Source organism: Rhinatrema bivittatum, chromosome 4 (assembly GCF_901001135.1).
Source record: "Rhinatrema bivittatum chromosome 4, aRhiBiv1.1, whole genome shotgun sequence".
NCBI classification, from domain to species: domain Eukaryota; kingdom Metazoa; phylum Chordata; class Amphibia; order Gymnophiona; family Rhinatrematidae; genus Rhinatrema; species Rhinatrema bivittatum.
This window is the reverse complement of record NC_042618.1, coordinates 169,767,596-169,791,648: the sequence shown is the minus strand read 5'-3', so window position 1 is coordinate 169,791,648 and position 24,053 is coordinate 169,767,596. Positions and strand designations below refer to the sequence as shown.

Sequence of the window (24,053 nt, the reverse complement as noted above, 5' to 3'; positions counted from 1 at the left end):
TTGAAAAAAATATAAATTAACAATAGACAATATATGTATAGGTGGACTGGTAGGTACCAGACCATTGATATCAGTGAAAGGGATAGAAGGGGGGGAGGGAGGGAGGGACAGGGAAGAATAAGCTAAGGGTGGAGGAGGGGAACTAATAACAGTATTTTGGAGACTTTGCTTGGGGGGAAGAAAAGGGGAGAAAGAGGCGAGGCAGATAGGAGGAGGGGATGGTGAGAGGGCTGAGGGGTTAGAGTGCAAGCTAAGTTTGGTCAACATGCTAATGTTGACCAAACAATGCTAATGTAAAGAGCCAGGTTTTGAGCCCTTTTTTAAATTTAGACAGGTTAGGTTCTAGACGGAGGGCCGTGGGCAGGGTGTTCCATAGGGAAGGGCTGGCAATGGAGAAAGCCCTTTCTCTGGTTGAGGTGTGGTGAGCAGTTTTTAGGGAGGGGGTGTAGAGAGTACCAGCAAGGTTGGATCTGGAGGGGCGGGTTGATGATCGGAAAAGTGGTGCATTCTCGAGCCAAGTGTGATTTTGATTGTACAATAGATTGTGGAGAATGGTGAGTGTTTTGTATTTTATGCGGGAGGCTATAGGTAACCAGTGGAGGTCTTTTATGGTATTGCCAATACAGAACAGCATGATGTCCGCAAAAAGGCTCAATTTCACCTGTGCTTTACGTACCCGGAGGCCAGAAAAAGAAGGTAGCGTCCGCAATTTAATGGTAAGTGGCTCAAGAGCACATACAAATAAGAGAGGGGAAAGGGGGCATCCCTGCCTCATGCCACAGCCCAACAAACTGGTCTGATAGGGAGCCATTGACCAAAAGCTGCACAAGAGGGTGAGCATACAGCAGTTTTATCCATGACAGGAAGGAATTCCCAAATTAAAATTTTTCCAAAGTTTGCATAAGATAAGGCCATTCCAACCAGTCAAAAGTGGTTCTTTAAGCAATAATCTTCTCCAAGATAGACTATTGCAATTCTATTATACTAGGTCTCCCTTCATCCTCTACCAAACCACTTCAGATGATCCAGAACGCTGCTGCCAGAATACTGACAAACACGAGAAGAGACCACATCACTCCCATCCTCAAAAACTTACATTGGCGGCCAAAACATTTCAGAATTATTCATAAGTCCATCACCATGATCTATAAAGCCATCCATCACCACGCTCCTTTTAACCTACAAATCCCGCTCAGACATTCCGCTTCCAGACCCATTAGAAAAGCATACAGAGGATCACTTCTTGTACCACATACCAAAACCACACAACATCTAACATTCAGAGACCAGGCCTTCTCTACAGCAGGACCACAGATATGGAATTCCATTCCACCAGATCTGCGACAGGAGCTCTGCCTCCCAACTTTCAGAAAAAGGCTTAAGACTTGGTTATTTAAACAAGCCATTCCAGACCCTGCCTAAATCTCAATTCAACATTAACTGCAGTCAGACACTTCAGAATTTTGTAAATACTGTAAATAATTACGCCTCGTTCTGTTAATTCTCTCTAGCTTCTCCCTCTTCTCCCAGTTTGAACAGCCTTGTTTTATTGTAACTTCATGGTTTCTTTGCACTTGTTCCATGTTCTTGTTTCATCTACACCCGTTAATTGTAAACCAGCATGATGTGATTCTATCATGAATGCCGGTATATAAAAACCCTAAATAAATAAAATAGTATCCAAATCTCCATACCCCATAGTATATATTTAAATAAAGTCATCTTCCAAAAAAAAAAAAATGTACATCTTCTCCAGTAATCTGAGATCACAATGGAGGGTTAACCTACACCTTCATCTCCAAGCACAAATACTAAAAAAAAAAAACCCAAGCTAATCTGAGCAGCTTTACGTCAGCACAAACATTCAGTTTAGGAATAAAAGAAAGGTAAGAAAAGGCCTGGAGCTCAATTACAAGGCTGCAGCAGAAGTTACAATTTAAGACCCCACCTCCTTTCATAGTGCACTTTATAACAGTACCACTGGAAAAAATGTTCAGTCATTCATGCTTACACTGTAGTCTGTTACTAAGATTCCCACTAAAGTGAAAATACCAAGTTTTCTTACTGTAGGTTCGTCGTAGACATCAGGATGAATTAGCCATGATGTGGTAATGTCCGACAATGATGAACTGACCCATCTCTGAGCTCAGAGCTTTTATTCCAAGCATGCATGGGAGAAACCACTTGCACTGCCTTGTAAGTCCTTCTGTCCACTGTAGAGTTAGCTTTAGCTAAGTAGTTGACTCTCCAGGGAAGTGGGTGGATATCAAGCATGGCTAATTTGTCCTGCTGTCTATAGTGAATACTGTTTACAGCAAGCACGCTTGCTTTTAGTCAACAAGCAGGGTTATTTAGCCATGACACTTTGAGTTCCAAACTGAGGGCTGCATGGTGGAGCGCTTCCTGAAAAAGAAACCTAGACCTTCCATGGAGAGTGGATTATTGGGTTAACAGGCTGTACAAAACTGCTGCCCAAAGCTTCTGCTGCTTCTGGAGAGTGTCTAAACAGCGATGAGATGTGAAAGTGTGAACTGATGACCAAGTTGCAGCTTTACAGATGTCTTCAATGATAACAGCTCAAAGGTGAGCCACAGAGCTATGGCTCTTACTTGAGGAGCTTTGAAAGAGTCTGGTATCTGGAGGCTAGCCAGAGGCAGTGTGCACTTGGCAATGGCTATTCCTAGCATTAGAATCAGACAAAAGACTGATGTGGTCAAATTCTCTCTAGATAACATGCAAAGGCCATTTTACAGTCCAGCAAATGGATGGCTTTCTTTTTATGTGCATGAAGTCTTGGAAAGATTGTGGGAAAATAGCTCAAAACAGATGAAAAGCTGAGACTAGTTTAGGAAAGCTTAGGAAGAGCATGGAGTACCACTCTTGTGGAAAAACTGCAGATACGAAGAGTAATGAACCAATGCTTCTAGTTCACTGAGTCTTCTAGCCAAAGTGATGGAGACTAGCAATACCACTTTCTAGGTAAGCAACTTTAATGAAGACGACTGTTCGTAGGTTGGCTTCATCAGTTGTGTGAAGATGTCAATGAAATCCCATGGCACTGATGGCTTGCATACCACAAGCCTTTCATGAACTTCAAAACCAGGGGATGTATGGAAATCAGTTTACCATCCATTAGAGTGGGGTAAGCAGCAATTGTCCCAAGATGCACCCTGACTAATAATACACTGAGGCCAACAAGGGGAGGGAGAATAAGCACACGCAGCCTGCCTGACAGCAAGATGAAAACTACTTCCATTTAAAAACTGTATGGTTTCTGGTAGGTTTTCTGGCAAAATCTAAATATCCTCAATCTTTGTGGAGGGTGACTATGATAAGACTACTGAGTGCTTAACATCCACATTGTTGAGGGACAGGAGTATCAGATAACAAATGAGTCCGAAGGACAGGATATGCCTGCCCCGTGCTGGAGCAATGATGTTAACGTGCACTTTGTCAAGTACCTTCTTAAGCGATCTCACTACCAACGGGAGTGGAGGAAAGGCATACAGCAGATCCGCACCCAGAGTGAATCTGAACTTGCTTTGAACAATGGAGGAAAATATTTTGACTTTCCTACTGTCCTCTGAGGTGAAGTTGATTGACAGTGAACCCAGAGGCTGAGCAGCCTGTCTGATATCCTTTGCCTAGACTCTAGAGACTGCTTGAGGGGGCAAAAGACACTGCTGAGATGATCCATTAATATGCTGCAGATTCCAGAAAGGTAGGCTGCTTGGAGAAAGGCTCTTATTGAAAAACCACTCTCACATTCTTAGAGATTCTAGCTAAAGGGTCATGTTAAGCTTCAACTGCTATCCAGGTGTCCTTGGAATTCCTCCAGGTCAGGCTCAGTAAGGCATTTAAAGTTCACATAGCCAGGAAGGCTAAGATAGCAGAGGATTCTGGGTCAGTTGCTGTCTCCATGTTGGTCTCAAGCTCAGGTACACATATTAGTCCATGACCCCAAGCCCCCTTGTTTGTTCACATAGAACATCGTTACTTGGTTATCGGTTTAGATCAGAATTTGTTCCCCAAGACAAGCAAGAAAATTCTCAATGCAGGTCTAATGACCCATAGCTCCAGGAGGTTGATCTGAAACAGATGCTCTGTCATGGATCATATCCCCTGGGATTGGAAAGAGCCTATGCGTGTGCCCCCACCTCTTGGTGGACACATCCATTGCTAGTGTATCTGATGAATTAGAAACTGAAGAGAAACTCTCTCCAGGAGCTTTGAATCTAGCTACCAAAGGAGAGAGACTCTGCAGCAATCCTCACAGGGTGTGACAAAGGTTGAATGCTGTTACCATGTACCCAAGGACAATCAAGACTTCTTGGGTCAAATCTGATCCCGTTGTGGTACGTTCTGGATCAATATCTGAAAGCAGAATGCTTGATCCAATGTGAGGGATGCTTTCTCCCTCAAAGAAGCTATGCTCCTGTCAACTTGATTCTTTGGGTAGGCACAAGATTCAACTTGGCAAAACTGACCATCTTCTGCAGGGAATCCAACACCCCTGCTTGGAAAGGTCCTGTCACTACCCAGTTGTCCAGATAAGGTAAGACATTCCCTGGCAATAAAGGTGCACCACCACTACTGTTAGGCATTTCAGGAAGACCTCAGAACTGCAAAGAGCCCGAAGGGAAAGAACCTTGTATTGGTAGTGAGAAATCCACCATGAATGAAAATGATGGATATGTTTGTGTACATATACCCATCCATCCTGGTTCTAGATGCACATCCCCACTTAAATAAAGGGCAGGCTCTTATTCAGTCTTTGTAAATCCAAGATGGGTCTTAACAGACTTCTTGAGGTTAAGGAAATCGTGGGAGTAGAACCCTTTGCAAAGTTCTTTGGGAGGGACAGATTTTATTGCCCACAGACTGATTCCACCTTGAGATGAAAATGGAGTGAGCAAGGTAAATACAGATTGAAGGCTAAACATTGGTGCAATGTTGGAGGACAGAAGGAGAAGCACAAATGGTAACCAGATTCCACAATTTTGAGGACCCAATGAACCTTGGTGATGTTCTGCCACTATTCTAGGAGCAGATGAATCCTCTCCCCTATGGGTGGGATCATGGCCTGAGGGATGAGTTTCATAAAAAATTTGGCCCACGTTTAGACTGAGTCTGCTGTGGCATCTTTGGTTGATGTGTCTCACACAGTGTCTGTATGCTGGAAGCTGCTATTGCAGTAGCATGCAATACAAATGGATGGAAAGAGCATCGCTGGAAGAATGAGCATTTTAAAAAGTAAGGACACAACTCTGCTCTTGTTAAGAAGGGCTGAATGGCAGAGTGTTACTCCTTAATCAGGATGACCATTTTCCTGACCATGTCCCACAAATAAGAGACATCTTATTTGTGGGACAAATAAGGCTCTTATTTGTGGGACAAAAAAGGCTCTTATTTGTGGGACAAAAAAGGCTCTTATTTGTGGGACAAAAAAGGCTCTTATTTGTGGGACAAATAAGAGCCTTTCCGGACTCTGACTGATGATCTCACCAAATACAGAAAGACGGTCTATCTCCCACTAAACTGATACGGACATACCAAACACTACACGTTCTTATTCTTGTTAAATTTCTATCGTCTTATTCTTCTTCTTTTCCCAGTTAGAACCATCCTTGTTTTATTGTAACTGATTTTTTTCTGCGCACTGTTATAACTTGTTATAATTTGTAAATATATAAAATGTATACTCATGTTATATTTATACACGTTTATAATGTATTGATCACCCCTGTTTTATGTAAACCGACATGATACGATTCTCCGTGAATGCCGGTATAGAAAAACTCAAATAAATAAAATAAATAAATAAACATCTGCCAACTTTTCAAGAACATCTTCACTCAAACTGCTCTCAACCAGGCCATCTGGTATGCTTCAATGGCTGTTTAAGATGATCTTGTGACAGTATTGAATGATTCATACACTGATCACAGAAAAGGTCATTCACACTATTCTTTGTTCAGAAGGTCCTGCTGATAGCCTTCTTGATCCCCACCAAGCGTTTCTACCAATCTATGTAATGTACCATATATTAATGGTGGGCTGCAATTCAAATGTTGAGCATAGAGCTCTGGAAGATCTTTCCAAAACTGTTGAACAACCTAGGATCCTTACCTGTAGGTGTATTGGAGAAGATTCTAGGTTTTTTTCTTTATTTTTAGCTCCTTTTAGTATTGGACTACAACCACTGATTGGCATGGTAGATGGACTACTCCAAATCCCAAAGCCTGTTGAACTCTATTTTAGGTATAAGTTTCTGACTACTGAGGACTAGAGGTAGACTCTCCCACATTCTCATTTGCAAATTCCAAAGAATGGAATAAACCAGGATTGCAGCAGGCTCAGAAGACATTTCCAGAATCCAAAGTAGTCCAAAGACCTTGGGGTGGGGCTCTTTGTCCTTACAAATATTGACTCCTATCACCTTATCCAGCTTGTCCAGGAATTAGAGCATGAGAGGTGTTATGGAGAAGAATGCTCTTGTGAATCAGGTAAAGGGTCTGAGGGAATTCCTGTAGACCCTTCCTCTGAACAGAGAGGTGAAGGCACATTAACCATGACCCCAATGGTTTAACATGTTTGGGATGGGGTTCTCCATCTCAGCAGGTTATATTCCCAGGGCATGCTCCAGACTGTGGTGTCCCGTGCTCCCTACTCAGACTAACTAGATTCCTTAGTAGAAGGAAATGGTTGAGGGGCAGATCCCACTACTGGAGCCTCTGATGGGAGCTCCTGAAGTGTAGATAGGACAGGAACTCCTTCTTGAAAGAACATATATGATATTGAATTGGAGAGGTTGAAGATGTCTCCCTTGTCACTTGCTACCAGCAAGGCCAAAAACAGTTTTCACCAATTCACCCACTTGGGCTATGGGCTGTATTTCCCTCAACCTGGAGCTGGTCGGGAGACAGGGATCATCCTCCTTTGATACCAGTATAGGGTCATCCTGCAAAGCTCCTATTGGCTTCCAGGAGAGGACTCTCTCCTGGTGTTAACTGCACTGACAGTTTCATACAGACCAGATGTACAATGGAGTATAATTGCTTCCAGAGTCTCCAAACAAAGTCCACAATCGAGGTGGGATGGAGACAAGGCCATCAACATGGAAGATAAGTAATGATTTACCTCTAGGGCGCCCTCCCCCAAAGCCCTCCCCCCAAAGCCCCACAACGCATGCGTCGAGGGATTCAATGACCCCTGCTTCTCAATGCTTTCACATCTTGCTCGACCCCTGAACTATGGCAGATGCGTAAACCAGTGCTGCAATTAAGGGAGTTTTACTTGAGCCCCTGTTAAACTTTGGATGGAGGGCACCCAAAGAAATCTTGCTCCAAGAGGAGGAATGACTCCTACTTTTCACCAGCCTATGAAGTTCCTCCATCTTCCAGGCTCTGTTCTTCTGAGTCCTCAGTACTATCAGACCATAGTCATAGCAATTGGCTGAGTAGTGATCCGGTCCCAGGTACCTGTAACAAATACCGTGGCCAGCAGTAATGAGAGGTGAGGTAGGCTTCATGCCTGCCCAGCCAAGATAATATGGTGCCAGGCTCGCGGATGCAAGCCTGGCCGGCACCGTTCTGGGGGAGGGGAGGGGAGCCTCGTGTGATGCTGCAAGGGGATTGGTGCTCCTCATGTGATGCTGCAAGGGGATTAGTGGTTCGTTCGAATCCCATTTTGGCAGGAGCCAATTGGCTCCTATGGTGGTTTAGTTGGGGGGGGGGGGGGGGGGGGGGAGTGGAAGGAGCTGTTAGAGGGATTTCCTGGCTTCCTCGAGCCAGTCCCTCAATTCTGCTGGGGTTTTGGTGCTGCAACCCACCCGCCCGCGTTATTGTTTATCTGGGGGGCTTTATTGTTGTCGCAGCTTCAATGAGGGTGGTGGCGGGTAGCCCGAGCTGATTGGTGGGGGGTCATGCTTTGGTAACTGGTGAATGACCTGACTGGGGGCAGGTCAGGGGTCCCTAGCCAAACAACTGGGTGCAGTTGTGGCTGGTACGGCTCCTTGCTGGTCGGTGGCGGGGATCAATTTAGTCAGCTCCTTGCTGGATGGTGGCGGGAGTCGTCGGGACGTGATAAAGGTGGACGGTGCATACAGGCTGGGATAGCCTGGGGTGCCCATCTTGCTGGCTTGTAGCAGATGGGTGGAAATGGGAAATTCAAGGTTACAATTGCATGGCTCAGGCTCCGGGGTGTTTTAATAAAGCTGCGGCCTACTGACTCCCAAATATGTGTGAGTATATTATTTGGTTGTAAAGGGGCGGGCTTGGACAGAAGCGTCAGTCCTGGCTGCCCATATTATGGACATCTTGCAGCCACATCTTCTTAGAGCTGGAAATCCTTTTATTTTATTTTTTTGTTAGCACTGAAAAATGCTGTTGAGGGGCTATTGCAGGGGTCGGGAACCTTTTTGACAGAGAGCCATGAACGCCACATATTTTAAAATGTAATTCCATGAGAGCCTTACTAACTACAACCCCCCACCCTCCTGAGCCCACCAAGACCTACAAAATTAATTTACTACAACTCCCTACTCTCCTGACGCCCCCCAAGACCTGCCAAATTAATTTACTACACCCCCCACCCTCCTGACCCCCCCCCAAGACCTGCCAAAAGTCCCTGGTGGTCCGGGAGCGATCTCCTGGACTTGGGCTGTCTGCTGCCAGTAGTCAAAATGGCACCGACGGCCCTTTGCCCTCACTATGTCACTGGGGTTGACCAATGGCAGCGGTAGCCCCTGTGACATAGTAAGGGCAAAGGGCCATAGACGCCATTTTGATTACTGGCAGCTGACGGCCCTTTGCCCTTACCATGTCACAGGGGCTACCGCCACCATTGGTCGACCCCAGTGACATAGTGAGGGCAAAGGGCCGTCGGCGCCATTTTGACTACTGGCAGCCGACAGCCCAAGTCCAGGAGATCGCTCCTGGACCGCTCCTGGACTCCTGCTGGACCACCAGGGTCTTTTGGCAGGTTTTGGGGGGGTCATGAGGGTGGAGGGTTGTAGTAAATTAATTTTTGAGGTCTTGGGGGGCGTCAGGAGGGTGGGGGTTTTTGTTAGATTTTTACTTTTTTATTAAAGATTTGTCTGCGAGCCAGATGCAGCCATCAAAAGAGCCACATCTGGCTCGCGAGCCATAGGTTCCCGACCCCTGGGCTATTGCATACACTGTTTTGAAGAGCCTTCAGTTGGCAGCTATGGAGAAAATTGAGAAGTACAAAGTATCAAAAAACAAAAAACATGTCTGTGCGGAAGCTTGGACCAAAAAAAAAATATGACTGAGGGACTCGTGAGGCAGCACATGCACAGGAGCTTCTGCGCACCCTCAGTAGAATAAAAGTTCTAGTGATCTCAGAATAATGGGTCCGCTCTGTGCCGAATGTGACCACGTGCCATGGTGAATTTAGCCCTGCTTGTCGACTGAGAAAAAGCAGGTACATTTTTAAAATTGTTTGAATTCTCTGTTGAGACTTGCTTGATACTTTTGAGACAGGTGTATTGAAGGTGGGGCTCTGCTAGCAAAGCTTGTTGACAATTGAGTGTAACACAAAGTAACTGTGCAGAACTACAAAGTATCCACTAACTCCCTTTCCCCCAGTACATACAGAGCCCATGGCTCCAAGTGTTTTCTCCATAGCTGCCAGCTGAAGGCTCTTCAGAACAGTGTGTGCAGAAATCTCATTAAAACAAGACTGCAGAGGAGTTACAGCCTTTTCACATCTAAACATTTGACACTGGCAAACCTTTCAAACAATGCCCCCTATCACTTGTTGGTCCAGAGGGTCCAAGGGAAAACCCACAGGGATGCAAAACCAAAGAAAGATTATAATAAAGCCAGCAATAATACCAGAATGTCTTGATCATTTATCCACAACCCCATCCACCACTGGGCTACTCCTACTTAAGAATTTTCTTAATACCTTTTACTAAATGCTTGCCCTATCATTTTTATTACTTAAATACTTAGATTCTGCCTATATTGTAACAACCATTCTAGGCAGAACACAAATAGAGCATCTAGCCATAAATAAATGTTGACTGCTTTAAATATTTACTTTGAAATATACTGTGCCGACTTATTTTGGAAGGGTGGTTCTGAAAAACAAAATCTTAGATAAAAATCCTTAGTTTTGTGTGGCAGTTCAAGGTAGATACTGTGGCAAGGCATGTATGTGCATTTGTAATCTTGTGTCCATCTTCATGTTCTTATTCTCTAACTCACCTGGTAGACCATTCACTTACTATGAATCTAGTTACAACCTTGTCTATATATATGCCCTTACCATGTGTAAATCTAAATTGCAATTAATTGCAGTTTTGATTATAATCCACCTTGAAACTAATTTGGAAAAGAAGAATATCAAACATTTATAAACAAATGTGACTCAAGTCTGCTGAAAAAAAAAAAAAAAAAAAAAAAAAAGAATCACTAGTACATAGCACCTAATTCAAAAGGCCAAATACTTCTAGAAATGCAGTTCTGGAATCTGCCCAATTTAAAATGTAGTCCTTAAGTGAGCAAAATATATAAAAAAAATCACTGCAATTTCTGCACAATTTTCCCCTTAAAAGATGCTACAAGAAATTAAAGCTTGAGACAAAGGATGTACTTTGACTCATTTCCTCCTGCTCTTCTGAGCTTCCAAACAGGTCGGGGATCTGGTACCATGAGCTTTTATTTGTACCCTCATGGGGATTTTTCTACTACTTTATATTTATTTTCCATTTACTTTAACTCTGTTATAGCACAGACAATCCTGTGCGTGGGTATACAAGCGGGCTCTTTCTGGAAACATACAATCATGGGTGCTAAATCCAGCTACTAGGTGTACGATTTGTACAATGGCTATGAATTGCCTCCACCCCCTCCGAGTACTGCCCCTGCAGCATCCCCAGGTCCCTTCTGGCCCAGAGCATGGAAAACCAGGGCTAGAAATATAACCTCTCTCATATAGTGGTGCATAGACCTGCCACTGAGCCAGTCAAGATGCATTATTCCAAAATAATGCGAATAAGTCCACTTTAATATGTAGAAATGAAGGTCACGTTGTAGATGAAACCTTTTAACTGATTCAATACTGGGTCAGACCAAGGGTCCATCAAGCCCAGTATCCAACAGTGGTCACTCCAGGCTACAAGTACCCAAAAACTAAGTATATCCCATGTTACTGATGCTAGTAACAGCAGTGGCTAATATTTTTTTTTTTTTTAAGTCAACTTGATTAACAGCAGGTAATGGATTTCTCCAAGAGCTTATCCAAACCTTTTTTGAACCCAGCTACACTAACTGCACTAACCACATCCTCTGGCAACAAATTCCAGAGTTTAATTGTGCATTGAGTGAAAAGGAATTTTCTCCAATTAGTTTTAAATGTGCTACATGCTAACTTCATGCAGTGCCCCCTAGTCCTTCTATTGTCCATAAGAGTAAATAACGGATTCACATTTACCCGTTCTAGACCTCTCATGATTGTAAAGATCTCTATCATATCCCCCCCTTAGCCGTCTCTTCTCCAAGCTGAACAGCCCTAACCTCTTTAGTCTTTCCTCATAGGGGAGCAGTTCTATCCCCTTTATCATTTGGGTCGTTCTTCTCTGTACCTTCTCCATCGCAACTATATATTTTTTGAGATGCGGCGACCAGAATTGTACACAGTACTCAAGGTGTGGTCTCACCATGGAGCGATACAGAGGCATTATGACATCCTCAGTTTTATTCACACCATTCCCTTCCTAATAATTGCTAACACTGTTTGCTTTTTTTGTCTGCCACAGCACACCAAGCTGACGATTTCAAAGTATTATCCACTATGACAGCTAGATCTCTTTCCTTGGCGGTAGCTCCTAATATGGAACCTAACATGTAACCACAGCATGGGTTATTTTTCCCTATATGTATCACCTTGCACTTATCCACATTAAATTTCATCTGGTATTTGGATGCCCAATTTTCCAGTCTCACAAGGTCCTCCTCCAATTTATCACAATCTGCTTATGATTTAACTACTCTGAATAATTTTGTATCTACAAATTTGATTAGCTCACGCGTCACGTTCTTTTCCAGATCATTTATAAATATATTGAAAAGCACTGGTCCAAGTACAGATCCCTGAGGCACTCCACTGTTTACCCTTTTCCACTGAGAAAATTGTCCATTTAATCCTACTCTGTTTCCTGTCTTTTAACCAGTTTGTAATCCACAAAAGCATACCGCCTCCTATCCCATGACTTTTTACTTTTCTTAGAAGCCTCTCATGAGGAACTTCAAATGCCTTCTGAAATCCAAATACACTACATCCACTGGTTCACCTACATCTACATGTTTATTAACCCCTTCAAAAAACTGAAGAGGATTTGTGAGGCAAGGCTTGCCTTGGGTAAAGCCAAGCTGACTTTGTTCCATTAAACCACGTCTTTCTATATGTTCTGTGATTTTGATCTTTAGAATACTTTCCACTATTTTTCCTGGCAATGAAGTCAGGCTAACTGGTCTGTAGTTTCCTGGATCGCCCCTGGAGCCCTTTTTAAATATCGGGGTTACATTAGCCACCCTCCAGTCTTCAGGTACAATGGATGATTTTAATGACAGGTTACAAATTTTTACTAATAGGTCTGAAATTTCATTTTTTAGTTCCTTCAGAACCCTGGGGGTATAATACCATCCGGTCCAGGTAATTTACTACTCTTCAGTTTGTCAATCAGGCCTACCACAACTTCTAGGTTCACCGTGATTTGGTTCAGTTCATCTGAATCATTACCCATGAAAACCTTCTCCGGAACAAGTATCTCCCCAACATCCTCTTCAGTAAACACAGATTCCACACTATGCTCTAAAAAGGTTTGAGTACTTTTCTCTATATATATATTAACTGCTTTGCCAAACTATTGTTTCATGTATGTGCTTGCATCTAAAAAAAAATACTTAGACCTTAAATATCAAGTTACTTATATTCATGGTACTGTAATCAAATAAGTGGGTTCCAGTGCCAAATTTAACAAATCTTAGTGGGAGCAGTTGCAGGGGGGGACAGAACCACAGTTCTGGGACTCCAGATCCTCACCTGCATCTCCTTGTCAGAATACTTTTGAGGGTTCTTGCTCCCTTGGCTTTTCTTCCGCAGTTTCTTAAGCTCAGCTTGACACTTTTCAAGTGAATCCCCTTTGTTTCTCTGCTCTGTTTGATATTTCTTCAATGCAGCCTAAATATAAAAATAAAACATTTCAATAAATTTAAAAAAAAAAACACATTTGTATTAGGTTGAATTAGCCACAAGGTGGTACTGCCAGGACTGACCGTGGGATGTGGCGTTTGGGGAGAAGCAGTGACAGCAGGGCTCTGGAATGCACATGGGCATTCCAGAGCCCTGCTGTCACTGCTTCTAACTGTCAGCCCCTGCAAGCTGACAGTTGTAATGTTGGGGGAGGGCTACCATGGCAGTACAGAGCGCAGGGCCATAGCCCTTATTCTTGGCCATCTCTCTTCCTGCTCCTACCCCAAAAAAATAGATGTTTTTATGTACCACTATTTATCTGACACATGCTAACATGGTCATGTTATAAAACAATTTAAGGTGTTTGAAAATATGTGCTAAATCGCTTAGAATTATATTAAAACAAACAAAAATTGTGGTAAAGGTTCATGCAGACGAGGCTACCAGTACTCCAAGAAAGAAACTGGCAAGCTTCTATTGTCATAGTAGAATACCTATCTCAAAGGAAATTGCAAATTGTAAACTGTTTCAAACTATCAGATCATATAGCATAGAGAATCAAGCAGTATAGGTGTTCTGTATTACTTACACTTAAATACCTGGCATCCAAATCTACCTTCTGTTCAATTTGTGTGAGAAGTTCATTGTGAAAGCACTTTAACTGGAAAAAATGCATATTTTTCAGTATTTAATTTCTACACAGACTGTATATTACAGACATTAAGATAAATGGCAAAAGTAGAAATTGACTATAAGGAACATTAAAAGCTCTGATTTGCAGAGCAGGACATGACAGTTAAGAAAGGAGACAAAACATGGGCAAAACTGATATACAGATTTAAACATTTAAAAAATGAACAATAAATTGAATACAATGCAGAGAGTATCCAACAGTCTGCAGAAAAATGGGCAGATGGGAGGTACATGTGGAATATAGTGGGACAGCAAGATGCACATTGGATTAACGGAAAACACACAATAGGGGATTATAGAAAAACTGAAATGGTCTGATTTTATACAGATTCAAACTCACCCATTTGATTAAAGGTGGCCAGTAACCTGGTTACTAATACAGAGTGAATTTGTTATACTGGTGAAAAGATGCAGAGTAGACAGACAACATACAATGAGAAACTATTTACTTGTTAATTTCCTTTTCTTTAGGACAGTCAGATGAATCCAGAACAAGTGGGTTATGCACCTCTACCAGCAGATGGAAATGGAGCAAATTGACATCACAGTATATATACCCTGCAGTGCCAGCAGCCTGCCAATATTCTCTTCAAAAGCTACTGCGGACAGACTCACAAAAAAAGTGATTAAAAACAGATCACCATTTCAACACTCGGCTAACAGAACACTGAGCTCAGACATGAATGTAACATTAGTCTAGGGACTGGACTAACACCAGTAATCCCTGTAATATGTGATCACACAGGAGGACCACACTACAATCATTTGGAAGCCAAGGGAGGGAAGCTGGATTCATCTGACTGTCCTAAAGAAAAGGAAATTATCAGGTAAGTAGTAATTTCTCATTTCTTAGCATCCAGTTAGATGAATCCAGAACAAATGTGATGCACCCAAGATACCCCAGAACAGGGTTGAAGGCTGCCCCTGGTCCAGTCAAAACCGCATGTGCAAAGGCCGCATCCTCCCAAGCTTGCACGACCAGATGATAATACCTGGAAAAGGTGCATAAGGGGTGTAATGTTGACAGGAGACAAAAATTTCACCTCTGCCCAATGCACTACCTGAGCCCTAGTGGAATGAGCCCTAACCTGACTAGGTAATGGCTTCCCAGCTTTCACATATGCAGCCATGACTACCTCCTTAATCCAGCGAGCTATTATAACCAGTGAGGCCGACTATCTAGTACCTCCGAGAAAGACAAACAGGCGAAGCAACTTCCGCATAGCCTCTAACTTCCAGATACCTGACAATATGTCTCTTGACGTCCAAGGGTCACAACAGACCATACTCCTCTACATCTTTCTCTATGTCCACAAACAGCAGGGAGATGGACTGATTCAAGTGAAACTCTGACCATCTTTGGTAAAAAAAAAAAAAAAAAGGGAACAGTAAACAGCTGTACTGCCCCTGGAGTCACCTGGAGGAATGGCTCCCAGCAAGACAAGGCCTGCCATTCAGAAACCCTATGCGCAGAACAAATTGTCACATGAAACACAGTTTTCAAGGTCAGTAAGCACAAGGACAGAGTACACAGAGGTCTAAACATAGGGCCTGCCAAGAAATCCAATACCAAATTAAGACTGCATAGGAGCAACAGAAACTGCAAAGGAGGGACGAAGATGTTTCACTCCTTTCAGGAAGTGGGCCATATCAGGATGAGCTGACAGGAAACCACCATTTCCCGGACCCCTGAAACAGGCAAGAGCCGCCACTTGTACCTTTAAGGAATTGAGGGCCAAGCCTTTATTCAATCCATCTTGCAGAAGTTTCAAAATAAGCAGGATCTTGACCGAAGAAGGAAGAGTACCTCGATTCTCATACCAGGTCTCAAACTCTCACCAAACCCACACATAGGCAAAGGAAGTGGAGCTTTCTAACTCTTAGCAAAGTGGAAATCATTGCCACAGAGTATCCATTTTTCAGCAAGCAAGCCCTTTCAAGGGTCATACCATAAGACAAAATAGAGTTGTATCTTCATGAAGAACAAGTCCCTGCTGCAGCAGGTCCCTATGCGCCAGTAGACGAAGAGGCGAGTCCACCAGGAGCCTCCGCAGATCCACATACCATGGACTCCTGGGCCAATCTGGAGCGACCAAGAGCACCATCCCTCTGTGGCACTTGATCTTCGAACCAATCTTCCCAAGATGGGCCATGGAGGAAAGGCATACAGCAACTTTTATTCCAGCCATTCCTGCACTAGGGCATCAATTCCCAAAGACTTCAGATCTCTCCTGCGGCTGAAGAACCATAGAAATTTGGCATTGCATATAGTCGCCAGCAGGTCTAGGAATGGGAAACCCCAGCAATCCAGAATCAGCTGAAATGCCCACTCTCTCTCCAGGGTCCAGACTCTCTCTGCTGAGAAAGTCTGCTCTTACATTGTCTTTTCCTGCTATGTGCAAGGCAGAGATCGTTTGGAGTACACTTCTGCCCATTCCATAGGGGGAATCTATCTCCTGCAACACTTGTTGGCTCTTGGTACCTCCCTGCTGATTGATGTATGCCACAGTTGTTGCATTGTCCAACACTATCTGGACAGATCGATCGTGCAGCCTGTCGAACTGCAAACATGCCAACCAAACTGTCCAGGCTTCCAGCCAATTGATGTTCCAGAGAGACTCTTCTGCAATCCAGCACCTTTGTGCTGTCAGCTCCTGAAAATGAGCTCCCCAACCAAGGAGGCACACATCGGTTGTCAGTACTAGCCAGTCCAGTGGTGTTAGGAAAACTCCCTTCCTTAGATGGAGGAGACCATCATCAGCAGGTGGGGACGAATTGAATAGTCCTGAGACTGCAGGTTCCACCAAGACGCAGGGAGTGCTGTAGAGAATGCATGTGCGCCCTCACCCATGGAACCACTTCCAGGGTCATCACCATTAATCCAAATACTCACAGGTAGGACCATACGATTAGGCACAGAGTAACCTCTGAATTTGAGCTTCTGGCAGGAAAACTTTGCCCTGCTTCGTGTTGAACCAAAGCCCAAGGTATTTCAATGACTGAGCAGGCTGAAGACTATCAGCCAGGTTCACCACCCAGCCAAGCTCCTGCAACAGGGTAATCACCTTGCGAATCAACAGGTGGATCTCTTCCAGCGACTTGGCTCAAATTAAGCCAGTCGTCCAAATATGGGTTCATCCCATCCTCTCTCAACTCTGCCGCAACTACCACCATTACACCGTGGAAAAGGTCCTGAGAGCGGAGGCCAGACCAAAGGACAGTGCCTGAAACAAAGTGGCATCCCAGAACTGTGAACTGCAGAAAGCTATGTTCTAGTCTCAGGGAAAGTGAAGATATGCCTTGGACAGATCCAGAGACGTCAGAAATTCCCCTGAATGCATGGCCATTATCACAGAGCACAAGGTTTCCAAGCAAAAATATTTCACTTGCAGATGACTATTGACACCTTTGAGATCCAGGATGGGATGGAGAAGAGCCCTCCTTCTTGGGTACCACAAAATAAATAGAATATCACCCCATATTTTCTTGAGACATGGGCACTGTAACCACAGCCCTCAGACCGAGTCTTGCCAATGTACCCCCAACTGCCTGCTTCTGCGGTGAGTGGCAGGGAGACTCCATGAACACATCTTGAGGAACAATGTGAAACTCCATCGCATATCCTCCTCGTATTACCTCTAGGACTCATTGATCTGATGTGATTTCAAACCACCTCTGATAAAAGAGGGAGACGCCTCTCTCTATCTCCTGTTCCCGGGGGTGGGTTTGGCAAACCTTCTTTGGGAGGTCCCACTACCCAAGACTGCATCCCTTCTATGTTGTCTGGAATGAAAGGACTGAGGTCTACTGAAGGGTAGAGTCCTCTGAAAGGTCACTCCTTTATAGGGCTGAAAATGCTTGGATCCTCTAGCATGACTCACATGTTAAAGGAGCATGGCATCTGCTTCTTATCCTCCAAACGAGGAACCAGTGATTCACCCCACTTACTGGCCAGTTTCTCCTACTTGCTCCCAAATAATAGTGAGCCTTTAAAGGGCAATTTGGTGAGGTTAGCCTTGGAGGTTGCATCGGCCAACCAATTTCTCAGTCATAACTGACACCTGGTCACTACTAGCAAAGCTACCTCTCTGGCTGAAGTGCGTACCAAATTACAGCTTGCATCCGCCAAGAAGGCAGCGGCTGGTTCTATAACAGACCTGGAGTTTACCCCCGAGTCATTGACCTCCTGGGGGAGAAGTAAACAAGAGTGAGCCATCAAGGAACAACAAGAAGCAATCTGCAAGATCATTGCTACTGCTTCAGATGCTTGCTTAAGAATAGTCTCAATCTTTCTATCATGACCATTCTTCAAGGCCGCTCCCTCCTTCCACGGGAATAGTGGTCCGCTTGGAGACTGCACACACAAGTGCATCTACCTTCGGAAAATGTAATCGCTCCCTTACTACTGGATCCAGAGTACAGGCCTTCCAAAATTCTACCCCCTTTGAAATTAGTCTCTGGGGTGCCGCACTAGAGATCAATCAATTCATGAATGGCCTCCATCATGGGGAAAAAACAAGAGGCTTTACATAAAGAAACCAAAATGGGATTCCTCTTTGGTTCAGACAGGGAATCTGCCCCAGCAACCCCGAGCATTTTCAAGGTCTGGGAAATCAGAGCTATCAGTTCATCTCTATGAAAGAACTGTAGCATAGTTCGATATAATTCTAACCCTGGAGGAATTTCACCCTCCTCAAGACAGTCAGGTTCAGCATCCTCCATGCCATCCGGATCCCTATCGAGCAGTCCTGCTGCCACTCTAGGAGTACTCCGGCGCTTAATAGTAGGTCCAGGCAAGGATCCTATCAGCAACTCTGTTCGGGGGGGGGGGGGCATTGGACGGGGCTGAGGACTGCGCCTGAAGAAAGGATTGCAATCCCTGGAAAAATTCTATCCAGGAAAATATAGAAGTATCCATACCAGGAGGTCCTTGAGGTGTACTTACTGAGCTACCTTCCCCTGCTGAAGAACCAGTTAGGGGAGTTCCAAATTCAGGCGCCCCACCTGACACGTCTGTACCCAGACCTACATCCAGCTGGGAAGAACCAGGCTTAGTGAAATCAGAGGAAGATAATTTTCCCTGAGCCTCCAAACAGCTCTGGCACAAAGTTAGCAGGCACTCCTGACTGAGATGCTCAAATATGATAGGCAGTGCAATGAGAAAGGCACTTAGGTTTCTTAGATATAGGCACCATTATGGTTGACAGTGCACTGAGTGGTGACCAAAGGTATGTGTCTAGCTATGGGTTTTGGTTTTTTTTGTTTGTTTTTTTTAAAAGGTGTCCAAAAATTCTATGAGTCTCTAGGCATCCCTAGGATAAGCGCCACACAACTTGTGCACACAGGTAAGTGTACGGCCACTAAAGGCACCGCTTAACTTGGACACAGACTACAAGGCCCGAATAAGCATCCAAAAACTGGACACAACCTGGATGCCCAGCTAGACACAAACCGAACTGACAATCCTGTAGAGGGCAGCCTAGAGAAAGTGCACAAAACGCCATCGAGGCCCACCATGCGTAGTGCAGCAAAAAGGCCTCAGAGCGAGGCCTAGCCTACACAGGCTGTTTAACCCGCCAGGCTGCCAGTGTCCCTTGAACTCCCACGGAGCAGGACAAAGCTGGAATGGTGTGCCAAGCATGGAAACTGGGGGAAGGATGGAGCCCTACACTAAAGGCCCTTCTTCTCTGGAATTTTTTTTTTTTTTTTTAAACTTAAAGATTTACCTGAGCTCAGCCTTAACTGGCTAAGTACAGAAATGGTCTCTGGCTACAGAAGAAGTGGGCGAATGCCATCGCTGCCATGCTTGGCTTCCTGCATCCGCTGCCTTTCAGCTGCTTAATCAGCTAAGTCCACACCGGCTGAAAAACCAGCTACTGGACCAAGGCACTCATATGAGGGACCACAGAAATCACTCAAGAATTCTCAACTAGGGGAGGGACCATTTGGTATCACTGCAGGAAAGTAGAGCAAATTTATTTTCCTTATTTCTCCTTTTTCAAAATGAGGCAATCCCCAGTAAGGAGATGCATGTCCATCTGCTGGAGACGAAGAATACTGACAGGCTGTCACTGCAGGGGTACATATACTGTGATGTCAGTTTGCTCAGTCTCCATCTGCTGGTAGAGGTGCATAACCCACTTGTTCTGAATGCATCTGACTGGACGCTATGAAACTGGGCTTTTGTTTCCCCAGCAGGCCTCTACATAAATTTAAAAATAGTCAGATCACACACAATCAGGCTAAAAATGGACTCAAGGATATCAGCCCAACACTCACCATATCTTCTAATTGATTTTGAATCTGCCGATGAACTTCTGCCATTTGGAAGAGAACATCCCCTGGAAAAATGAGGAGAAAAACTCTTGACTGAATTGTTTTTAAGTCAATACAGCCATAATCCAAAGTCCATGCAGCTGGAAAGAAATAGGAACTTCATAATAGGGATGCAAGAAAGAAAAATACATGGTCACAGATCAAGGAGGAGTCTTTAAAGTGCATTTCATATCTTTGCTAACAGTATGCAGATGTGTTTTGTGCCTTTTTTTTTTAGTAGTATTAACAGGCTGATGCAACATGGATATGCTAAAAACAGGCATCCAAACTGGGTGCCCATTTTCCTAACGAGCACCCATCCACCTCTCCTGGGCGCACAATGCGATACGCAAATGAGCAGCCATGTTAAAAAGGATACGCAAGAGAAAACTGTACATCCCTAGCGCGTCCTTGGCATCAGGCACCCAGGAGAAGTGGCTGTGCACAGCCACGGGTTAGGAAAACAGACGCTAGTAAATTAAGCATCCGCTTTCCTAACCTGACCACAGTCAATACTTTTTTTTTTGTTTTTAAATGTTGCTGCTTTCTCTGGTTCCTCCTACTTAGTATTGAGACGATATTAAGGCAGAGGAGCCACAGAAAAGCAGTATTTTCTGCTTTTCTGTTGATGGCTTGGGGCACCCCAAGACTTAATGCCAGCTCCGGGTCTGGTGTTAATTTGAGGATTAAAATGTGCATCAGGCACACAGTGATTTTTTTTTTACATTGGGAGTACTAGCTAAAAGCATCATCAACTTAGAATTTACATGTGATGAGTGCTATTATCTACATGAAGGTTTGGACGCGCGTTTTGGATGCGTTTAATCCCTTTATTGCATCAGGAGTTATTCTAGCTCATCCAAAACATGCATCCAGCCACGGGTGAAGCTGTGCGCTAGGCTGAGCACATTATAGTGCATCGGCCCTTAGTTAGAGATGTATGATATAGGCATTTTGATATGTGCATAAAACTAAATGAGCTCAGAATGCTAGAATGGAGGGGGAGGAGGTGGAGGTGGAAGCCATTGTAAAACATGTCAGGAACAGCACTCAATTCTTTCCTAGAAACCCTACAAATGAGTGTGCTCAAATTACAGCAAAAAATAACTTTGACCCTCTGCCAATCCTAAAAAATACTATCCAGCAATACCATTCTAGATTACTGTAGCAAGTTACAATGTGATGGTCAAGAATGAGTATTTACAGATCATGTCGTGGAGAATCTTACTCTCCAGCAATGAAATTTGTTTAAAGACCTTTTATGGAGAACAGGTGAGATTCTAAAAATGGGAAGACAGGCAAGAAATGTACATTTCCAAGAAAGCAAGCTGAATCTGGACTTGGACGGTGAAGGCATGAAATAAGAAGGGGAGTCTGCCCTGATAATATTTTGAGTGAGAAAAATGCTTAGTACAACAGGTTCTAAATTAGCGAATTGTTAAAGCAATGTAATATTTGTGGAAGAAAACAGATCGGGAAATGCAATTAAACTAAAAGGTTATTTTGATCCTCATGTCCTTTTCCTTTACTCTTACCCATTTTAGAAGAAAAGCAGAGAAGGCCCACCACATTAGCATACCCCAGTGCCACCCGATCCCAAGAACAGAGAGCTAACAGTGGGCAAGTGAAGAAGTCTTATAACACAAGGTTACACTGGTGATACTGGGGAGGAATATCTTGCCAAAGGAATGTGTCACACCAAGGAATGTTGCTCAAACTCCATTTGGCATATTTTTCTTTAGAACAGCTGCTTGGTCCATATAAATGCTAACACTTCTGTGCTGTATCAAGAATTTTCCTTAATTAGCATAGATGAGCAGTTTCTAATACTGCAAATACTTAAATGCTGCAGTTTTAACTATTTGGTTTGATGTAGTGTACAATGCAATATAAAATCAAAATCTGTGCACGAGAAAGATGAGGTGCGCTAGTGACTCCAGTTACACAGCACTTAGAAGTTCCTTTGCTGGGTTGAGAAGGGCAGCTCATGAATAGTATACCAGTCACCTTTTGCAGTCTTGGCTTCTAATGCCCTTCCTTTTTCACCGTTTTTCCAAAAGGAAAAAAAAAGGAGCACCGGGCTGGACGGAAAGTCAGAAGTCTTAGAACACAAGGTTACACTGGTGATATTGGGGAGGAATATTTTGCCAAAGGAATGTGTCACACCAGGGAATGCTGCTCAAACTCCATTTGGCATATTTTTCTTTAGAACAGTTTTTTTTTCATAGCATATTTCTAGTCCAGATATTTCAGTTCACCCTCAGTTTTTGCTAAAACAGCATAAGCTGAACCCCCCTCCCACCTACCCCCATTCACATCCCTTACCAAAAGGCTGCCTTGTCAAGTCTGCATAAGTAGAGGTACACAGCTTAGCATTCCTAAGTCATTTTCACTGTGCAGCATGCGCAAAAACATGATTTTAATGGATATATTGATAAAATAAATATAGACACAGAAATGACAGCAGAAAAGGACCAATAGTCCATCCAAACTTCCCATGGTAACATTTGCTATGCCATGCAGGTTACCCCCATGTATCAGTCAGTACCTGCTTGTCACACTTTGCTTATGGATTTCGACGTAGAAACAGTCCTGTGTTTTTTCCTTAATGTCTGCACTTCGGTACCCCAGACTAAAAAAGTCATGGCTCATGTTGGTTGTCTCTAAATCCAAATTCCTCTTCCTTCTACCCCCCACCTTTGAAGCAGAGAGCATCAAGGCTTATTGGTTAAGGGTAGTAATCCCATGACTTCTATTAAGGGTAGTAATTGCTGCTCTGTTACCCCCATGCTCATCAGTTCCCCAAACCATAAAAGTCAGGGCCCTTGCTATCTGAATCCAATTCCCCTTTTTCCCTGCCATTGAAGCAGAGAGCAATATTGGAGTTGCACTAAAAGTATCAAGGCTTATTGGTTAAGAGTAGTAATTGCCGCACCAGCAAGTTTCCCCCACGCATGCTTTCTTCATTTCCTTCAGGACTTGGCCGTAGAAGCAGTCCTGTGCTTTTCCTTTGTGTCTGCATATCAGTATCCCAGACCTTGGAAGTTGGGGCCTTCTTGTCTGAATCCAATTCCTTTTTTTTTTTTATTTATATTTTTATTTATATTTTATTGGTCAATTCCTTTTTTACCCCTTGCCGTCTAAGCGGGGAACAGTGTTGCAGTTGCATTAAAAGCCTCACAACATATTGGTTAAGGGTAGTAACCTCCATGCTTTCTGCTAAGAGTAGTAACCACCATACCAGTAAGTTACCCCCTACATGCTTATCTCATTTCCGTCCTCTAGCCTGTAAAGATCCACAGTGGTTATCCCAAAGTCAAAATGATTCACACTGGCATCTCAAAAGATCTAATTTACCAGTCAACTATCACTTCAGGTGTAGGTTAAAGAACAATAAACAAGCAAACTAGAAGCTGCTAGTCTGTCAGTATAGACCTGGGAAAAATGTAGCGATAGTGTCAAGATATTTCCTTTCACAATAAATCAAGCACTTTGACTAAACCAAGACAAAACGTTCAGGTGCTCACTTACAGCCAGATGTTCTAAAATGATTTTTTCCCCCACTTTGAGTGTATTGGAAAAGCAGAGTTGCTTACTTGTAACAGGTGTTCTCAGAGGACAGCAGGATGTTAGTCCTCACACATGGGTGACATCAGAAGGAGCCCTGCTGCGGAAAATTTATGTCAAAGTTTCTAGAACTTTGACTAGGCAAACTGAGCAGGTCCAGCAGGCCCTATACCACATGTCCATGTGGGGGTCGCTCTCCAGTCTTTATTTTGATCATAATTCTATATTACAAAAAATAGAAGAAACCCAACTCTGTG

The 24,053-nt window shown here is 43.7% G+C and overlaps 1 protein-coding gene across 4 annotated transcripts in view; it reads right to left on the bottom strand.

The window, feature by feature from the left end:
* Nucleotides 1-24,053, bottom strand: part of BAIAP2 (BAI1 associated protein 2) — a 248,898-nt gene that overhangs the window by 130,022 nt on the left and 94,823 nt on the right. For all 4 annotated transcript variants that reach the window (XM_029599205.1, XM_029599208.1, XM_029599207.1 and 1 more), the window contains 3 exons: nt 20,194-20,255; nt 13,811-13,882; nt 13,072-13,209 (listed from right to left, as the gene is read on the bottom strand). In XM_029599205.1, the coding sequence (XP_029455065.1) occupies nt 13,072-13,209; nt 13,811-13,882; nt 20,194-20,255 (272 nt within the window). The remainder of the gene's footprint in view (nt 1-13,071; nt 13,210-13,810; nt 13,883-20,193; nt 20,256-24,053) is intronic.